Raw genomic sequence first — 21,382 nt, 5'->3', positions numbered from 1 at the left:
TTATTTTAGTTTTCAAACAAATAAATTCACATAAGTACTAAAAAACAATACATTTAGAGTTTATAAAATACACACTGATGTCAATGGAAGAGGTAATAATAATCCTGTCCATTATAATTCAACACGTTTTATTCATATCAGATACACATTGTGTAAGTAACTTCAGTGTTTACATATTCTATTCCCAGTTCACCAGCCACTTACTTTTAAGTATTTCGGGAGAAGTGGATGAATTCAAGTGTTGTAAACATAGAGGTTGTAAATCCATCAGATCCGATTCTCTGAACTGCGTCTGCGGCACAAACTAACACGGCGGCGCCCGTCGCGCATACAGCTCAACTAACGTGATCATTATAAAGGTGTTTAAACAACAATATACTTCCACTTGCATGTATTTGACAGTCGGAATATCAGATACTGTATTTCATGCTGTGTGTCACGTGACAAGCAATGACGCGTCACCATGGAAACGCCGCCCCCCCGCACAATATAGTTCCCACGTCCCTGGTGTGTGCGCGCTGGCTTTAGTGCTGAAGTCAAGGGCACTCCTAAAACTGATGTTTGTTGTGACTGCCAGAGTTGTATGCAGGGCGAGCGCGGAGAGGGGAAATCTATATCGTCTATATCGTTGCTTTTTTCGATATTAATATCTTGAAAGTTCATATCTAGATATAGATACGATAACGATATATCGTTCAGCCCTAGAGTGTTCCAAACAGGATTTATCACCCTCTGTCAATCATAGCCGCCATATTGAAGGGTCCCTCCAAACCAAAGTGCCCACAACTGACCACTTCAGAATAAACTGACCAGGCTACCACTGATGGACCCTTAGGGCTCCCATGATCCTTTGCACTGATTTTTTGCATGATGACGACGCCTCTGTGTGGACAGGTGAGGATGATGACGGTGAGGAAACCCTTTGAAGGTATTAGGGATGAGCCCATCTGACTGCCAAACACACACTGCTCTTCAGCTCTTCTTCGTGAGTGTTTGAGTGTGTGGATAAACACAGAGTAGAGCTCCATCTGCTGTTCAGTCTAAGCTCAGAATCACTCCAGAGAGAGTCGTGATGCTTCGATTCACTGTCCAGCCCTGATTGTGTTGATAGAGCAGAACTGGGGCTTTTCTTTTCTCTTCTGTTTATTTCTGTGAAACAATCTCCACTGGATGAAGTGCTTTAGAAATGAATGTGACTTGAGCGATGCAGAATCATTGACCACAGTAGCAGGAATGAGTAAACTTAATGTTAATATTAATATTAATAAAGGCTGTGAGCTCTTCTGTAACCAGGTTTTGTAAGAATGATGCAAAAATGTCCCACAAATAAAGTACTTCCTTAAGCAAAATCATTTAGGCAAAAATCTATTGCAAAATGTAACAATTTCTGATCACTCTTAGTTACACTGCATTCATTACAACACAAGTTAGTCTTATTGCTGCATAGTTATGAAACGTCTGAGTTCAGATCAGTTCAGCTGAGTGTGCTGGAGTCCAGATCATGTGTTAAACCCTTCCCACAATGCCTCACGCTAACATGATGATGCACACTTACTCTTCCATTAGACATCCTTCCTCAGAATCATTGCTCATTATGAACATTTCTTACTATGCTATGATTATTATCACGGTATTGTTAAAATGTGCCAGATATTTAAAATAAACACTAAAACAATAACTTTACCAAAGATGTGTGTGCGTGCGTGCGTGCGTGTGTGTGTGTGTGTGTGTGTGTGTGTGCGTGCGTGTGTGTGTGTGTGTGTGTGTGTGAGTGATTGTGTGTGTGTGCGTGTGTGTGTGTGTGTGTGTGTGCGTGTGAGTGATTGTGTGCGTGCGTGCGTGTGTGTGTGTGTGTGTGCGTGCGTGTGTGTGTGAGTGATTGTGTGTGTGTGCGTGTGTGTGTGTGTGTGAAGCTGGGCACACTGAAGCAAGCGTGCTGTGTCTGAGGATGACTGTTCATCTCTTATCTCACAGATCTGTCTGAACAATCACTGCTTCCCCAGAGGACCCTATGAAATGTGCTTCATTCCCCAGATTTAGCATTCTCCACTTACATATTTCTGTATTTCAGTTTTTTCAATTCAGTGTTTTATTTTTTTCAGAAATCCTGTGCGTTTTTCTGGATCCAGTGTTTTTTGTTTGTAATTGTAATTTTATTATAGAAAATATTGGTAATGGAATGACTGCATCACATTTGAACCATTGCATCAATCTTTTACATTCTTCTGGTAAACCACGTAACACAACAGAGGCTTCCTGGGAAACATGGACAAACAAGGCCCTGAAATCGTTTGATATTCCCTAATAAAGTTTTAACATCACTATTAGTTCCTGTTCTCTTGAGTTTCTGTGTGTGCTGATAGTTTTCTCAGATGAGTGAGGAGTGTTCACAGATCGATCAGAACTGAACCTCGCAGTGTCCTGATCCGTCCAGACACTAACTGTGTGTGTGTGTGTGTGTGTGAGGCAGGGTCGACATGTGAAGACAGGACAGCTGGCAGCCATCAAGGTGATGGACGTGACGGAGGTATGAGCTTCATCTGATCATCATGTTCATCTGTTATTAATGGTTCCTGATATCAATCCACTGGTTATTAATCCTGAACAAGTGCACTCACTAAATCCAATGTTTAGATGCTTCCTCTTTAGTGTACAGCCTCAGCTTTACTCATTATATATTACAGTATATTTATGAACAACTATCATATGTTTTTATTTGATGATTAATGTGATTAAAGCCCTGTGTGCTCAGTGTGTGTGGTCTGAGACAGATAACTCATCTCTTTCCCTCACCATCACTTCCATCACTTCCTGTGCTGCTCGATTTAACTCTTTCTTCAGAAAGCACCTAGCTATTTTTAAAATGTATTGGCAACTTGTATTATCTGTGACTCAGTTGATAAACTGCACATATTTTCTCTGAAGGAAGTCAGGAGTGTCTAACAGCACAGATATCACATGCATTAGTCACTAAGAACGGTTCGTGTATGATAACAGCGTGGTAGTTTGTTCCTGCACTTCCTGCTGATCAGTTAAACAACTAAAATGGAAAATGTACACACTAGTGTTGTACCAGGACATTATCTGTTAAGTTGTAGCATGAAAACACAATATACAGAGCACAAAAGTTGATTCGATCTGATTGTGTGTCGTGATTGCATAATGATGTCTTCACCTAATGACTACACAACGTCATTTAGCAACTCTGAAGCAACAGATTGTCCTGCCTTTAGCAAGTTCCTCTGAACATGAGTGTGTCCTCAGGACGAGGAGGAGGAGATCAAGCTGGAGATCAACATGCTGAAGACTCACTCCCATCACAGGAACATAGCCACGTACTACGGTGCGTTCGTGAAGAAGAGTCCTGCGGCTCAGGACGACCAGCTGTGGGTGAGAAACACCAGCTTCTGGACAGACACGTGTTCACAGAGTCTTCTCACGCCTCAGAGGACGTTAGGAGAGACACAGTTTGATCTCGGTTAACTCATGTGCAAGATAGCAGTGATGCACAAAGGAATCAGGTTATACAAACCAGAAGTTGTAATGCATACACATGTTAAAAATCCCCATGTGCATTGGAATAGTTTCTTGTGTGCACGAAAAAGTCACTTAAGACTTTTAAGAAAAACAATGTAAAAAACCCCTGAAAGAATACCATAATACCAAATCTAAAGCTGAAAATAGTGCTGTATGAACCATTTATGTTAAATACAATCTAAAAATCAACAGAGAGGTTTGGAGATGTGAAACAGACAAAGTGAACCCTGTATGAGTGAGATACAGCAGTCATCTTCTGATAACTGATGAAGATGTGTGTGTGTGTGTGTGTGTGTGTGTGTGTGTCTCTCTGTGTGTGTGTGTGTGTGTGTGTGTGTGTGTTCAGCTGGTGATGGAGTACTGCGGCGCCGGCTCCGTCACAGATCTGCTGAAGAAGACCAAAGGAAGCTGTCTGAAGGAGGACTGGATCTCCTACATCTGCAGAGAGGTTCTGAGAGTGAGTCCAACACCACCCGTCCTCCTCCAGCATTACTGTACACCTCAGACTGTGTGTGTGTGTGTGTGTGTGTGTGTGTGTGTGTGTGGGAGACAAGTCATGTGTTCAGTCTGAGGCATGGGACTCCCTGTCAATATCAGCTAAACTGTCTGATATTATCAAGGTTTCTGAAATACACTGACAGTATGACTTCATCAAGTCTGTTTCACAGTGAAGCACACACTTAGTTCAGACGATGGAGCTGTGAGTTTAGTGTGTGTGTGTGTGTGTGATCGCAGCGCTTCTCTAGATGTGTACTGAGTGTGTTTCTGTAAACCTGTTTTCACTGAAGCTTAAAGTACAGTCTGAAGAGGTTTAATCACAATCTCTCTCAAGTGTAGAAATGAGGAGAGAAGTGTTGTCATTTCCCTCCTGTAGTGTAAAGCAGAAATAATATACCTATGAAATATTCATTTTCATTTATTTTACAGTGCAGATGTTTTACAGTATATGACTATTACTGTCATTGGTATTATTATTATTATATTCTGATCACTTCACTGAATGACTTCTGATGAGTTCAGTTCAAACATGGGTTGGGCTCTTAATGAACTCAAAGTACATTAGATAGAATAACTTAACTTTAAAATGAAGAATAGTTTCATTTCTTCTCCTAATTCTTCATTTGTCTTTTTAATTTTTAAGTATCTCAGTAAATACCGCATCATGGACTTTGTATCGCAATAATAACGTATTTTGAGATTTTGAGACCGTTACATCCACATTCAGTAAATGACATTTTTCCAATATGATAGGCACATAAGGATGGTAATATGTTTATAGAGATGCAGTTATGTGTTAATGTGTATAATACCCAGAAAGATCAAAATCAATGTTCTTCATTTAGTACACTGAAGTTTACATGGATAACAGAAAACATCAAACATAGAGAAAACAAGAAAAGAAAGTGAATGTGGACAGCAGAAAACAGAAAGATCAATGAAACCTCTGAGCATGTCCCAAAAGCAGTTTATTCACAGAAATCAGTGAATGAGACACATTTCATCCATGACAGGAGCTACTTGTGTTATGAAATGCATTCTGTACATGACGTGTTTTATACTTCATGCTTTTCACTCCTCAGCATTTCATCAAATGCTTTATTTCATCTGGTCTAACAGAAATATAAAGCTGGTGCTTTCACTGATTTTATAACCCTGATTATAATACATGACATTACTTGTAGAAGTGCTCTATTCACAGTCAAACATGACAAATTAAAGGGATATTGATGAATCAACAGAATTGTGAAATATGTTGCAAATATGTTGCAAAAAAAAAAACCCTTCTGTTAACTGTTCTGTTATTTGAGGTAAGAAACTGTTTAGTGGTAATTTAGCAGCTAATAAAGGCATTGATTACTGTTGAGTTGATGAGGGCATGCACATCTTTAAAAGAAAGACTAAAGTTAAAGTATCTAAGTGCAAACTTGATGAAACGCAGCTGTTGATTTCTGACTGTGTTTGTGTGGTTTGTCAGGGTCTGTTACACCTGCACTCACATCATGTGATTCATCGAGATATTAAAGGACAGAACGTGCTGCTGACGGAGAACGCTGAGATCAAGCTGGGTAAGAGCGTATCAGAAATACTAGATCTGATCATGAGCAGGGTTCACTGAGAATCAATGCAAGCTCGTCGCTTCACTATTATTGTTTCTTTATTTACTGTGGTACTTTTCATTTTTCTATATGCCAGATTTGAATTTCTTACAGACTGCAGCTTTAAAGTTTGGTGTATTCGTTCTGTTTTTTTTTTTTTTGTTGTTATTTTAATATTTAAACTACACATAAATGAGAATCCACTAAAATACATACGTTTTGTATTGAAACAGAACATTATGCATGTACAGAAGAATCATATTCTGGTAAATAAATAGTGTGTGTTTTCCAGTGGATTTTGGTGTCAGCGCTCAGTTGGACAGGACGATTGGCAGAAGAAACACGTTCATCGGGACGCCGTACTGGATGGCACCGGAGGTGATCGCGTGCGATGAAAACCCTGACTCCACGTATGACTACAGAGTGAGTACACTACTCTACATCACTGAACATCACCACTCACTCAACTCACCATTACATTCCATTCACCAGTTATTATTTTATTTTTTACTAAATGAGATTTTAGACCAATTATAAATTAAATGTTTCCTTTTATTATTGCTTGGACAAAATAGTGCACATTTCTTTTTGAAATTGAAATAAAACACTATAATAATATTAATATAGCATCTTGCATATTATTGCTCTTTTGTTGATTTGATTGCTTATTGTCTTCATCTGTAAGTTGCTTTGGATAAAAGCATCTGCTAAAAGACTACATTTAAATATAACGTAAATGTAAATAACACAACTCAAAAATCAAAGCCCCAAATCAAATAAATAAGGAACACACATAAAATAAATCTCTTAATATAAACAAAATATATCTTTGTCTGTGCTCTTTTCATTTAAAATTAAAGGCAATCGCTGCATTTTAATCACGATTCAAACAAAGATGCTGCATACATGCAACATGCTCAGTTTTTAATAAAAATTAGATTTATCAATTCGAAATTTGAAGCAAAACAGAATGGTTTAACTTCAGTTGTGTGAAACTATCCACCTTTTTCCTGACGTGAAAATGGGCGCCGCCATTTGTAAATTCTATGGATGTAGCTTCTGAAAGATATCTTTATGAAACAGAAACAGCAGGAGAGCTGAACAAGACGCAGATCCACTCTCTGCCAGCAGGTGGAGCTTAGAGCGTTTCCTTGGTTACCGCTGTAAACAAAGCAGTGCTGCACTTATGAACTTTAATATGCTTCATACAGAAGCAAGATGAAAAGAAAAAATATCATCTAAACTTTTCTAAAGACAGTAAGTTCCCCTCGGACATACATTCATATAAACTCCTACCACTAATTGAATAATGATTTGTTTAGCATCTCAACCGATTTGAATCATCACATATTTAAATTGATATTCGTCCGGCTCGTGGTTCATCGTTACATCCCTATCAGTGAGTGAACATGTTTCCATTAGTGACTGTGTTAACGCATGTTTCAGAGCGACGTCTGGTCTCTGGGAATCACTGCTTTAGAGATGGCCGAGGGAGTACCACGTGAGTTCACATACACAGAAACACTCTCTAAGAGTTACACAAGATCCAGTGTTTGGGTGTGATTCCTGTATGTCTCTGCAGCCTTGTGTGACATGCATCCCATGAGAGCGCTGTTCCTCATTCCACGAAACCCTCCTCCCAAACTCAAGTCCAAGAAATGGTAAGAGAATGCCGTTATTACTGGGATTGAAGTTTTGGCACGTGTTTCAGACACCCCGTAGTGTCCACTAGAGGACGTAGCTCAAGCTTCCCTAGAAGGGGAACCATGGGTTACATGTGTAACCCGACACATTTGAAACAGTCGATAGGACACATTTCTAAATTCTAGAGTTATGTTTTCATACGTCTTCACACAGTTCTCCTAAACGTCTTTAAAGAAAAGTAAACATTAGAAATGTATCCTAGCGATTGTAAAAACAGTAATGTGTTTCACTGCTTCTGAAGGTCTAAGAAGTTTCAGATGTTTGTGGACAGCTGTCTGGTGAAGAACTACCTCCAGCGGCCGTCCACAGAGACGCTCCTGCGCCACTCCTTCATTAAAGACCTTCCCAACGAGCGGCAGGTGCGCATCACGCTCAAAGACCACCTGGACAGAACCAGGAAGAGGAGGCCAGAGAAAGGTGATGAGCGGAATCTCTAATGTTCTGTGCTTTGAGAAGATGAACATTAAACTGTTTGGCCTGATTAGCCTCAAACTATCTATGATCACTGTGAACAGAGGGGACGGAATATGAATACAGTGGCAGTGAAGATGAAGAAGATACCATGAATGAAGAAGAAGGTGAACCCAGGTATGTATTACTATTCCAATCTCAGTAAGAAAGCTTAATAGACACTTTGAAACATCTTTACTTGCCGTTCTTTCTCAGTTCAGACAGTAGAGTCGTCAGACAACAGTTCATGACTGATTTCACTTCTGTAGATGAAGGGCAGGGCTTCATCTTATCCACGAGTGCTTGAAAACAAAGAGGGTTTGATTGCAACTGTTTACACTTTGATGAAAGATTAAAATGACAAACTAGACTCTTTCCCACCTTCAGCTGCAAAACTGCTGATCTGATCCAGTTCTTACATTACGTTCTTATGAGATCAAGATCAAGAACGGAGGAAGCTCTCGCCGTACAGAGCAGTAACTGTTCTAGACTAGCCATGAAGAACATTACGGCTAAATATGAATTTAAATGCGTACATGGACAAAATTCTAGAGGAAATAAAACAGGAAGTGATCCTCGCCCCACTCTCTTTGGACTAGGGCTGCAACAAACGATTTTGATAATCGATTAATCTTACGATTATTTGAACGATTAATCAACTAATCCTCATTGAGTGATTATTCAGCTTTTGAAATTAGTTAAAAAACTGAGTTATACATATTCTAACAAATAAATAAAATAAATACAAATTATTTTTTTATCAACACTTGAATGTTGGTAGGTTTTATTAAAAACACTTTGAGCAGAAAGCTGAGAAAAATTTTAATGCATTTCCACCGTGGTCTAAAGTACCGCGAAGATTAGGCTAATGTAGTCTGGTGACGTAGTTCTTTGTGCATTTCTCAATACAAAGTACTCAAATTTTGGACTTCATCTGTAGTTTAGACTTTGTGAGTTCGACCCAGGAGTGTGATGTACTGCAGACGGATGACGCAAGTCTGCAAACAGCAGACTTTCATTTTCATTTTAACATATTAATAGATTCATTGAATAAAGACTAAAGATTACCTGTTAGATTTACTCAAAACAAATTATATTTTATGATTAACCACTAAAGAGACACCAGAGCCAGCGGTGAGTGTCAGAAGGACTAGCCGAGGTGAGACTGCTCTCATTGGTAACATGAGCTCTTAGATCCCGCTGATCAAATGGAGCTGATCATCTCCGAAATCAGCTAAACATATTTTTTTAATACACGTCTTTATAAATAAACAGCACATTTGAGTTAAGAAAGTTCCAGAACTTTGAAAAAGTACTACCTCTCCAGCAGGGACTTTCTGAGGGGCATTTATTTACACTGAACTTTATTTAGTTCCCGTTTCCAGCGGGGGAAGCTCACAGAGTACCAGCCCAAAGTCCCTAGATCCTGCGTAAAGTTCCAGTGGTGGAAACACAACATGTGAGATCACTTGTTTCTGCAGCTTCATCACCTGTGTTTTTGATCAGAACTTTCTACACTTAATCAGGAGATGCGTAATAGCGCCCCTGAGCCTATAACAGTGAAAGCACAGAAACACTTGGCTGGGAAAGTTAAAATAACTTAAAAGGTTATGATAATCAAAAGAGTCATGAGCTAGATCAAGCCTGGATCTCTGCAAACCAAACTATCACTTTAATATTTTTTTTTTCCAGTAATAAACAGATTCTATCATTTGCTAGCTCCACACACATGAGAGCTGCTTTATAGTAGTAATTCTAACTGAAAGGGACACTGACTCTGGTTTTCAATGTTTAATGCTGTAAAGCTGCTTTATTTAAGGCTATCTATTGCATAAAGTACTATATAAATAAACATGACGTGACTGGACTTTACTGGAGTACTGAACAAACATCCACATTGTTGTAATCAGATGCTTTCTGAACTGCTGCTTTCTCACCACTTTCAGTGTTTGTTGTTTTTATTTCGTTATTGAGAGGAAAGTGTAGCATATATTTACATATTCATCCAAACGCAGCTCAGCAGCGCTCTGAATAACAGTCTTGCTCTACAGCGCCACACTGGTCAAACCGCTTTATTGCAGGATGTTACATGAGATCATATGAGATCAAATGACTACTCGACAACAAAAATATTTCTTTTTTTATTGTCGACGTTGTCAATAATGTTGACTAATCATTTTAGCCCTACTTTGGACTGATAATATCAGACCAGGAAAGTGCATTAGGACACTGAATCCGTTTGAACTGGTTGTTAAACCCGAGAGGTGAGATCTGAATTAGTGAAGCAGTACATCACTGAGAGTGAAGCTGGTTTATGATGTTTGTGCCACAGCTACAGAGAGGTCAATCAGAATAAAGCAGTGCATCAGGATGAAGCTGAAGGTGTTGTGTAAGCATGAATGGCCTCACTCTGTCTCTGAGTGATGAGCAGATGTCAGCGAGGATGTCTCCATATGGCAGATGGTTTGAGAACTGACCGTGGCTCTTGTGTTTGTGCTCACACAGCTCTATAGTCAATCTTCCCGGAGAGTCCCTGTTGAGACGGGAGTTCCTGCGTCTGCAGCAGGAGACACACACCCAAACACACCTGCTCCAGCAAACACACAACCAGGACAACTACAAGAGACAGCTGCTGGCCGACAGACAGAAGAGGATCCAGCAGCAGCAGGAGGAGCGCCGCCGCCTCGAAGACGTACGCATCAACCCTCTTCAGACCCGGCAGCACGAGAGTCATGAGAGCCCATTCTGAGATTCATACATCATCTGAAAGCTAAATAATTAAGTCTTCCATTGATGTATGGTTTGTTAGGATAGGACAATATTTGGCTGAGACACAACTATTTGAAAATCTGGATATTGGGAAATCTCAATCTCAAAAAATCTTAATATTTAGAAAATCTTCTTTAAAGTTGTTCAAATGAAGCTCTTAGCAATGCATATTACTAATCAAAAATTAAGTTTTGATATATTTACAGTTGGAAATTTACTAAATATTTTTATGGATCATGATCTTTATTTAACATCCTAAAGATTTTTGACATAAGAGAGAAATGTATAATTGTGACTCATACAATGTATTATTGTCTATTGCTACAAATATCTCTGAGCTACTGATGACTGCTTCTGTGCTGCAGGGACACGTGTGAATGATTTGACTGATGCTTCATCAGGTTTAGTGTGTGAATGTGATGTGTGTCGTGTCAGTCGCTGCGTGCTTCAGTGGAATGGGAATCACTCTTTCAATCTGTATAAACGTGCTCCATCAGTCCAGTATTCAGATGTGTTTCTCTAAAGCTTTGTGTCTGAAAAGCTTGTGCTTGACTTCTGCAGATGAATCAAAACTGTGCCAACATATGAATCTCTGAACAAAACTATCACTCTCTTTTACAAATTGTTGAAGCAGTGTAGTAAAATCAGCCTAATGCCAGTCTGAGTCTCAGGCTGTGGTGTGTACAGCAGAGCAGATGAAGAGTGTGTGTGTGTGTCTGTGTGTGTGTGTGTGAAGAAGCAGGAACGGCTCGTACACCAGACCGGACTCCAGTGGCCCGAGCTCCAGGAGATGATATGGCAGGAAGAGACCGACCTTACTGAGAAAACCAGAAGAAACCACAACAAACAGGTTCGAGATAATGACTTCACTTAGCACTTCTGAATCTGAATATATCTGTCATGATTTCTAGTCTACAGTTCTTATCGTGTGCAAGCCTCACAGGGTTAAATTTGTTTAGGTTTGGAGGTTTTATATGAATGCTGCTATAATTAGTTTATTTGCACTTATATGGTTTATTCTTGTTTATTAAAGTGTTTCTGTGGTTTGAGAGGGCTAAAATACATGCATGCTGTTTATTTAGTGCTAATTTACTTAATTTTTACATTAAATATATATATACCTGTAATGAATAATACTGAAATGATCAGTGTTCCTCTTAGCAGTGTGTTTGATCAGGTGTGGCTCATATTCATGCGTCTTGTTTTCCAGAAGATATGATAATTCAGTATTTTTATGGTGATTGGTGTTGTTTAGATTCCCCAGCGCTGGTGTAATGATCTGCTGTGTGTGTGTGTGTGTGTGTGTGTTTCAGCCCAGAGACGGTGATCCTGGACCAGCGGCAGTGAGTGTGTTTGCTGAGCAGGTGAAGAGCTTCATTAACACTGAACATCTGCACACACACACACACACACACACACACACACACACACTAGTGTAAGATGTCCAGTGCTCCAGGAGATCAGTTTCTGGAGCGTTGAGCAATGTTGATCACAGATATATCTGCTTGTTTTATATTTTCTGCTTATTATCAGTTAGAATTACTGTTGAAGTTAGAAGCGTTGAGGATTGAATTGATTATCACATAACTTTGTGATTTACAGCTTTTCGATCACAGCAATGGACAGCACAGATAATATATCTAACTATCTGTATCCAGTTTATGTAGAAAGTGATCTGTCAGTGAGGGAGCTGTAAGCTGGATACATGTAGGCTCCAGCGTCCTCACTGATGTGATTGTGCTTGTTTGCTGCTGATGTCCAGCAGGAGCGGAGAGACCAGCCTCGAGACACACGGCACGACGGGGTAAAACACAGCAGCACATGTGACCTGAACCACCTGACCCATGACGATGAAGATGATGATGATGATGTTCAGCTGGCAGGTAAACTGCAGTCGCTGGAAGCTCATCTGGTCAATCTGAACAATCTAGCGGTGAGGGCTCCTCATGTCCAGTCTCGTCTGGGGTCAGGGAGCAGCTCCAGTCCGTGTACTCCAGCGCTGCAGAGAGCGGCCAGACCACCGGTACACACACACACACACCACAGCCCTCGCTCTCTGCTCATACACACTCTAACATGTGTGCTTGTGTACTGTGTGGGAGGGACTAGACCAGTTACATTACTTAATTACAAAAAAGATATTGCAATCAGTTAGTTACTGATAAATTTTTTTGTTTAATTATGAAAATATTAGCTATTAAAAAGGGGTTATATCTGATTTTTTTTTTCACTCACACATCCACACAAATTGAATTGAGTTCTTTCATAAAATGATTCCCTGGCCATGTTTGGAGCATGCATGAGCTGAAGAAGCGTGTGATCCTGCTGAATGTGTTGAGCTGTGACTGTGTGGTTTCAGAGCGTGAGTGTGTGTCCCGGTCCAGAGCTTCATCACAGCAGCTCCATGACGGACGTCTCGTCTGCTCCTCTGTCTCCAGCGCTCGATGAAGTCTTCTTCAGTCTGGACGAGCAGCCGCCCAGGGTGAGACAAGCCTTCTGTTCACACTCATTACAGCATTGGTCTGGAGAGTCACCCACAGCTGAGAGCTGAGCTGCGTCAGAAACATCTGTGTAGGTGACAGCTGCTCAACTGTGGTTAAGACAGCTTCCTCTCCCCAAGGGAGGTGCCTTGCTTCCTTCCTCTAATGTGACACACACATTCACAGCAGACCAACGGTTAGCACACAAAAATAACTGTGAGGATGCCACAGGAACCCAGAATGTAGGTCAGAGGTGTTCAGAAAAGAGAACTGGGGAGAATAATCAGCTTTATGAGCCTGAACTAATGCCAGGAAATAATAGAGCTTTCAAAACAGCTGAAAAACACTTAATTATTATCAATATTCAAATTCAAAAAGTGGTTTCAAATTCAAAAAGGCATAGTTTCAGTTAATGGGAAAAAAGCTTGTGGCTTCTCTATTGAGGCCACAAGAGGGCGCATCCAGCAAAATATCACTAATGCATGCTTAAACAATTAGAAACAATCAGAAGGACTGAAAACCAATCACAAAGAGTACTTTTCATTTAAAGACATGAGATGCAGTGGGATGGGAAAAGTCTCGACTCAAGACATTTTTTTCTGAAAGTTGAGCTTATATTAATTTTCCATGTCTTTCTGAACATGTGTCTCTGAACATGTGTCTCTGAACATGTGTCTCTGTTGTGAGAGACGAGTGCAGCGGTGATAGATGTCCCTCTAGAAACTATGATAAACGTGTTCTGTGTGAACGGCTTGGTTTCGATGTAAACCAGATCTTCTCTGCATTGATGTTCTCTGTTTCTGTAATATCTGGAGTGAACACAGCAGTGCTGCATCTACTGAGAGATGAGAAACATTATAATACAGCGACTCTTCATCATCATCATCATCATCTCATCCAGTGTCTGACGCACACCTAACATAGCTCTATTAAATAACCCATGCTTACACAAACACACCGATGTAGAAGAAGAATGAATGATCTTCTGTTGACCTCCTGAACAGATTCCAGAGCGCACCACGTCGAGGCTGAGAGAAATGTTGGTTCCTCACCGAGCGGGGTCCAGGTGAGCTCAGTGCTGTTTGAGAGCTCCTGGTGTGAAGCTGCCTCTGACCACAGATCTGTGTGTGTGTGTGTGTGTGTCTCCTCATGTGTTCAGTGCTGAAGCTCCTTCTGCCGTCAACATGTCCTTCAGCTCCAGCAGCAGCTCACAGTCAGGTCTGAGATCTGTCCGAGTCAGCACAGTCATTCAGTGTGTGTGTGTGTGTGCACTGTTATCCAGATGCTCTGTTTTGTGCAGGTCACTGTGTGCTGGACAGTCCATCTCCGATGTCACCGCAGAACCAGGTCAGGATGAACACTTCTACTATGCTTTTACATGTTTACTTTCAATTTCAAATATACAGTCAAACCAAAAATCATTCAGACACCAGACATCATTGTGTGCAGGACACTATAGTTCATTAATATAAGACTATATTATATAATCTTTGGTGTTTTCTCAGCTATAGTGAATAAATGTGTAGAAGGTGTGTGAACAGATGTTGGTTTGACTGTAGAAGACAGGACATGACTGACAGTAACTGGAGCTCTGCTCCTCTTTCAGGGTTTGGGAATGAAGTCTCCGTTCAGTCCGTTAATGAAGCTTGCAGAGTATTCTTCCTCCAGTGATGAAGAAGACGAGAGGACCAGGTGATCTCCTCCTCACACGGGGTTATCAGTTATCAATAACATCTCAGATGAACAGTAACACATGACTTATTACACAGTTTAAGTGTTTATTTCACAAACATAAAGCCAAGATGGAAAAGCCATGGGTCACACAGTTAGGACACCATCACTGTATTAACACAGAGTAACGACCAGTCCTCTGATTAACTGATCATCAGCAGTGTGCCTCTATAACAGCAGAAGTTACAGGTGTGTGTTAACACAATACCAACGAGGAAGGACATCAGCCATGATCTCAGAGAATCTGTCATCAGTGTACAACGGTCATCTCTGAACAATCTGAAGCACTTCATTCTACAGTGAGGAAGATTATTCACAAGAGGAACAGACAGCAGTCCTCCCAGGAGTGACATCACCCCAAGATCAGACTGTGTAACACCCAGCAGCCTCGGTTAACATGTTTTCTGATTTCATGAGTTCATGACAGTACTGTTGGGAAAGGTATGACATGTTTGAAAGCTGCTTCTATCTGAAAAAAGCATGGCAGCATGGTTTAGATTTGCAAAGCTGCATCTGAACAAACCATAAGTGTTGTAGAACAGTGTCCTGTGAACAGATGAGTACAGAGTGGAGATGTTTGATGAACATCTGTCTGCAGCTGAAGCTGGGTCCAGTGATAGTCCTGACTGAAGTAAAGTGAGGAGAATGGTGGATGAACTCAGTAAACCTGAGCGAGGCTGTGAAGAAGAGTGAGATGAAGATGATAGAGCCATGCAGAGCACCTACAGCTGAATCACTGGGTGTCCTAACCTCCTCACACGTGTTTCTGTTCATCTAGTAATGACCCGGTGTGATATTATCTCATGTGATATTGTTCATCTGAGGCTTTATGAGGACCAGAACATTTTTTATCATCTCCTGATACAGAAAACCACTGAATTCAATACAGTGTCCTAACCTGTTCACATGAATGTACAGAAAATGTTTTTACATTTTGTTATATAAAATGTTCTATGTATATACATATTATATATATATATATATATATATATATATATATATATATATATATATATATATATATATTGTGAGCTCCTAGGGTGAAATTAGGTTTTAGTTGCCACTAAACAAAACCATGAGAGAGGCAGATGGAGAGTTAACCAAACTGAGGCTTTTATTCAGCCAAGAAATATTGAGGGTCCAAAAAGAAATCTAAATGGAAACTTAAGTTCTTCCCAGTCTGGGGTATCTTCGTTATCTTTGTTGTTGGTGTTCACTATGTCCGTTCCAAACAGGGCCACCTTAAAATGGTAGACAGAGCATAGAAAAGGCAGGTCAGTAAGCAACATGTGACAAAATTCACCTGCTTTGCTCTTCAGCCAGTTGTCTTCAGTTATGCTTTCACTTGTCTAGACCATTCTCCTCGGGCCACTTACCCAAACTGAAGCAGAGATCCTACCTTTATGATGACCACCTATCGTTAGGTCTAGAGGGTGGTAAGCAGGTGTAAGTACTCATGATTGATGACTTTTCCTAGCCGGGGCCTGCTCCTCTGGTTTGGGGTTTCTCCTTCCCACATTGGCTTGCCACACCCCCCCCCCCCCCTCAGCTCCAGGCTATTACCAGGAGCAACTGAGCAAAGGCACTCCTCCCTCCGTGACAGGGCATCCATATTTCCTTGCAATTTTATGCCTCGATGCTCTACTCTGAAGCAGAAGTCCTGTAAATCCAGGAACCAACAATGACACGAGCATTAGAGTCTTTTGCAGTAGACATCCACTTTTGCAGTGAATTCCCTACCCAGCAGATAATATCTCAGCTTTTTGAGAGCCCACCTAATGGCCAAACATTCATTCTCAACTGTGGAATAATTGCGTTCATGTTTGAGTAACTTACGGCTGATGAACGTAATGGGATGTTCCTCTCCATTTCTTTGCTGTGAAAGGACTGCTCCCAAGCCCGTCTCTGAGGCATCAGTTTGGACAATGAAAGGTTGTTGGAAGTCTGGAGTTATCAGCACTGTGAACCACAATGTCATCCAGGTAGGCGGCAGCATACTCTTGATGGGGTCAAAGGATCTTATCCATCATTCTTTGGAAGGTTGGCGGTGCCCCGTGGACCACAAACAGTAAAACCCGGTATTTAAATAACCCATCAGGAGTGGAAAATGCTGTTTTTTTCCTGGCCTTGTTTGTTAAGGGGACCTGCCAGTACCCCTTAGTCAGTTCCAGGGTGGATACAAAGCGGGCTGGCCCCAGGCACTCAGTGAGCTCATCCACTCTGGGCATTGGATAAGCATCAAATTGTGAGATTTCATTCAATTTTCTAAAATCTTTCCTCCCAGGTTCTGTGACTATCTCATGGTAGACCACTGTGGTCCGTCCTGGTAGTAGGGAGAATACATCTGAATGTTGGCTTACCATCTCCCGTCTTGTTCCTGGGCTGGGCTCAGGTGTGCTCCCAATTCCCAGTTCCACAGGTTCCTGGGAGCAGACTTGGCATGACAGTGTGGACAGCAAACAATGTTCTGGCTCATACCATTTCTTGAGTAAATTTATGTGATAAATCTGGTGGGCCCGGCGCCAACCGAGCTGCTTAATCTTATAGTTCACCGGACCCACTCATTCAACAACTTCAAACAGCCCATGCCACTTGGCGAGAAACTTGCATTCCTGTGTAGGGACCAACACCATTACCTTTTCTCCTGGTTGAAACTCTCTCAGCTGAAGCCCCTCTGTTGTAGACTCATTCCTGGGCCTCTTGTGCCCATTTCATGTGTTCTCGAACAATTGGCCATACCCGAGTCATCCGTTGGTGCATCTGTTCCACATGTTCCACTACAGAGTGATGTGGCGACGGTTGATTCTCCCAGACCTCTTTGTCAATATCCATCATCCGTCTTGGCCATCGCCCATAGAGGAGTTCAAATGGGGATAATCCAGTGGTGCTCTGGGGCACTTCCCTTATGGAGAACAGCACGTAAGGAAATAACTGATCCCAGTTTTTCCCATCCACCTCAATCACTTTTCTCAACATTTGCTTTAAGGTCTGATTAAACCTCTCTACCAACCTGTCTGTCTGAGGATGATACACAGAGGTACGAATCTGGCTCACCTTCAGGAGTTTACACATCTCTTTCATGACTTTGGACATGAAGCAGGTACCCTGGTCTGTTAGAATCTCTTCCACATGTCCATATTTTACGAATGTCTCTCTGGCCACTGCTTTAGCAGTTGCTGCTCGTAGGGGTATGGCCTCTGGATATCGAGTAGCATAATCCAGGATTACCAAAATGTATCGATGGCCCCGGCTGGATTTGGGCAGTGGCCCCATGATGTCTATTGCTATTCTGTGGAGGCGAGTCTCAATAATGGGTAAAGGAACCAATGGGTTGCGATAGTTGATCTTGGGGCTGGTTTTCTGGCAAGTTGCACACTGTATGCAGTACTCTTCAAATGCTCTCTTCACCCCTGGCCAGTAGGGTGACCAGACGTCCCGAAAAATTCGGGACAGTCCCGAAATCTAAACTGTTGTCCTGAATCCAGAATCTGGCCCTAATTGTCCCGAAAATTATACTAAAGCAAAATCTTGAGTAGTTATTGTCTGATAAACATTAAAAACTGTCTTTGGAGGTTGAGTCGTCCTGCAACCAGCCCCCGCCGGCTGCTCATTGGCTGCAGCATCTTTTCTCTAAAATCTAAAAAAAAATACCATAGGCACGAATTTAGATATTCATTCATCTAATTAATCTATATGCATAAAGACAATTTGAGCTTTTTGTCCCCTTTTTGTTTTACAGCTTAATGCAGCTGCAAGGAGGACAGTGATGCACGCGTACAGGAGTGATTGACAGTTCGCGGCACTGTGTACAAAAAAATACTCCGCTACACAATAATTTCGTTATTTTCGTTATTTAGCGTTAATGAAAGTTCTGATTTACGCACTGTTACAACAGTAATTTTTTTATTGTATTTTTTATGATATTTGAGTTCATGATTTTAATGTTGTTGTTTTTTGTGGCAGACTAAAGACTAATGACAGACGGTTGATCTTTGAATAAAATGTGTTTAGTTAAGGTTTGAAATTCATTATCTTTTATTATAGGCTATGAAGTCTAATATCATAAGCCCCCCCAACCCCACCATCGCAAATTTAAGCCAATCTCATCTGGTCACCCTACTGGCCAGTAAAACCTCTTCAGGATGCGTTCGTATGTCTTCTCCGTTCCCAGGTGGGCCCCCAAGATATGGGAGTGAGCAAAATACAACACTCTAGAGACATATGGTTTAGGTACCAAGAGCTACTCAACAACCTCCCCATCAATCTCAGTGACTTGGTACAGTAAGTTATTTTTAACAGCAAAATGTGGATAAGTTAGTTCACTCACCCCCTCTAGTAACTGGTCATCCACAGCCTTCTTTTTTAAGCATGTTCGAGGTTAGGGTCTTGCAGCTGAGTGGTGCTAAACTGCCCATCTCTTTCAAATGCCTCCGCTTGGGGGAACTCTGGGGGAGTTTTAATGAATTTTAATGAAACTTTCATTTCATCAAACTTAGTGCACTCATTGTGCACTTATAGTACACTACACTTGGCTCATACTGACAGATATACAGAAGTCAAAGTAGTTGATTATTTGGCTTGTAGTCATTTACTCTTTTGATAGAGTAGCCTGATAAAAGCCTTTCTCACACGTGCTGGCTTCTTTCAGGTAGTGTTTCAGCATTTAACATACTATATTGAAACTCTCTTGTGTGACAAGTACAATATGTAAACTATTATAAACTAATGAGTGGGCCAGTTTAGTCCCAAGATGTTTTGAAGTAGTACTCATTTAAGTATGCTAGCACAATGATCTCACTATACCTGCTGCATACTTGGAATATATACATATACTTCATAAAATGAACTGGATGTATACTTGTTTTGGGGTTTTTGTAAGGGTAAAGTCTGTATGTTGATGGAAAAATGAAGGAAAATTTGTGTGAAGATTCTCATTCCTCATGCCATCATTTAGCAGCAAAATCTAGTCAGATTTACACAAATGTGAGAATCGAGACGACCTGGAGGTGTTTCACACACACACTGTAATCTGATTCAGGTGATTCAAGTGCTGGAGTCTGTCTTCATGACCTGCTCAGTGTTTTCTTCTGTGTCATTAAACCTTTTCTGTGCTTGTTCCAGGTCTCCGCTGAGTAACGGCAGGCCGCAGTTATCCAGAGGACAGTCTGCTGAGATCATCCTCCAGCCCCATCACAGCGTCACACAGCAGCAGGTGACGGATCTGAGAGTGTGTGATAGTGCTGTTAGTGCAGTGTTTCAGAGCTTAATTGAGATGTTGCTGTTTCTCCAGCAGAGTGCAGCAAAGCCAGCACACAGAGTCCATCAGAGGCCTACAGGACCTCAGTCCAGCGACAGCTGCTTCCTGCCCGACCTGCTGCACCAGAGCCCCTCACACCAGCAGACCACAGTCCAGGTACAGACACACACTCACACACAAACACACACCCCAGCAGACCACAGTCCAGGTATGACCCTGATCACACACACACACACACATACATACCAGCAGACCACAGTCCATGTATGACCCTGATCACACACACACACACATTTGTTTTTAGTGAAGTGATATTCAGCCAAGTATGGTGACCCATAATCAGAATTTGTGCTCTGCATTTAACCCATCTGAAATGCACACACACAGAGCAGTGAACACACACACACACACACACACACACTGTGAGCACACACCCGGAGCAGTGGGCAGCCATTTAAACACACTTTTTTGTGAAAAGTGTGTTCTTCCCATAGGTGTAATGGTTTTTATACTGTACAAACTGTATATTCTATGGCCCTTCACCAACCCTACACCTAACCCTAACCCTCACAGGAAACTCATTCTGTATAAGCATTTTGAAAAATGGGGACATGGGTTATTTCCACATAAGTCACCCTCTCCTTGTAATACCTGTGTCATACCCATGTATGTATACAGTTATGTCCTCATATGACACAAAAACAAGAGCGCACACACACTCACGCAAACACACACACACTGGCAAAAGGTATTTTATGTATTTTTAAACTACAAAAATACTAATATGAAATTTTAATATTAGTATTTTTGTATTAGTATATGTAAAATACATATAATACCTTTTGCCAGTCAAACTCTTTATTAGACTACTGATTGCCTGTATCCCCAAGAATACAAAACTATTAAAAACAAAGAATTACTTCTTTATTATCATCTTTACAATTTAAGTAAAAAAACAAAAACAAATTGCAGTGTATTCTGTTCCTTAAAATATACTATATATATGTAACATAAACCAGCGAACTGCAGAATACACACATTTGTATTAATAATTGTATATATTATTTTATTATAAAAAAAAAAAAAAACGAATGTGAATGTGGAATGTGAACCTGTGTTGCTAAAATCACTGACTAACTTGATAAACTAAACTTCCCTTTTCCAGACACGCTCTTCATTCATCTTTAAATTCAATTAAATTCAAGTTTATTTGTATAGCGCTTTTTACAATACAAAGCAACTTTACAGAAAATTAAGTTTCTACAATATTTAGTAGTAGCTTAAGTGGTGACTGTCAGTTTGTGCAAGTATGACAGGATTTTTCAGAAAAAAATAATACAAGACGTAGTCAGCCAGAG

The 21,382-nt window shown here is 40.8% G+C and overlaps 1 protein-coding gene across 7 annotated transcripts in view; it reads left to right on the top strand.

Moving 5' to 3' along the window:
* Positions 1 to 21,382, top strand: part of LOC127971728 (traf2 and NCK-interacting protein kinase) — a 66,900-nt gene that overhangs the window by 8,070 nt on the left and 37,448 nt on the right. The window contains exons 3-23 of one of the 7 annotated variants that reach the window (XM_052574947.1): positions 2,471 to 2,527; positions 3,265 to 3,390; positions 3,884 to 3,994; positions 5,513 to 5,603; positions 5,926 to 6,056; positions 7,080 to 7,134; positions 7,216 to 7,294; positions 7,579 to 7,754; positions 7,853 to 7,925; positions 10,293 to 10,479; positions 11,293 to 11,406; positions 11,870 to 11,920; positions 12,322 to 12,360; positions 12,433 to 12,579; positions 12,916 to 13,038; positions 14,041 to 14,102; positions 14,196 to 14,254; positions 14,337 to 14,383; positions 14,643 to 14,728; positions 19,889 to 19,979; positions 20,058 to 20,180. In XM_052574947.1, the coding sequence (XP_052430907.1) occupies positions 2,471 to 2,527; positions 3,265 to 3,390; positions 3,884 to 3,994; positions 5,513 to 5,603; positions 5,926 to 6,056; positions 7,080 to 7,134; positions 7,216 to 7,294; positions 7,579 to 7,754; positions 7,853 to 7,925; positions 10,293 to 10,479; positions 11,293 to 11,406; positions 11,870 to 11,920; positions 12,322 to 12,360; positions 12,433 to 12,579; positions 12,916 to 13,038; positions 14,041 to 14,102; positions 14,196 to 14,254; positions 14,337 to 14,383; positions 14,643 to 14,728; positions 19,889 to 19,979; positions 20,058 to 20,180 (2,028 nt within the window). Of the gene's footprint in view, positions 1 to 2,470; positions 2,528 to 3,264; positions 3,391 to 3,883; positions 3,995 to 5,512; positions 5,604 to 5,925; positions 6,057 to 7,079; positions 7,135 to 7,215; positions 7,295 to 7,578; positions 7,755 to 7,852; positions 7,926 to 10,292; positions 10,480 to 11,292; positions 11,407 to 11,869; positions 11,921 to 12,318; positions 12,580 to 12,915; positions 13,039 to 14,040; positions 14,103 to 14,195; positions 14,255 to 14,336; positions 14,384 to 14,642; positions 14,729 to 19,888; positions 19,980 to 20,057; positions 20,181 to 21,382 lie in introns of all 7 variants that reach the window. The other 6 variants (XM_052574945.1, XM_052574948.1, XM_052574946.1 and 3 more) reach the window with 6 other exon arrangements.

The sequence above is a fragment of the Carassius gibelio genome, chromosome B14, assembly GCF_023724105.1.
Source record: "Carassius gibelio isolate Cgi1373 ecotype wild population from Czech Republic chromosome B14, carGib1.2-hapl.c, whole genome shotgun sequence".
In the NCBI taxonomy this organism is placed as follows: Eukaryota; Metazoa; Chordata; class Actinopteri; order Cypriniformes; family Cyprinidae; genus Carassius; species Carassius gibelio.
This window is presented reverse-complemented; position numbering and strand designations above follow the sequence as displayed.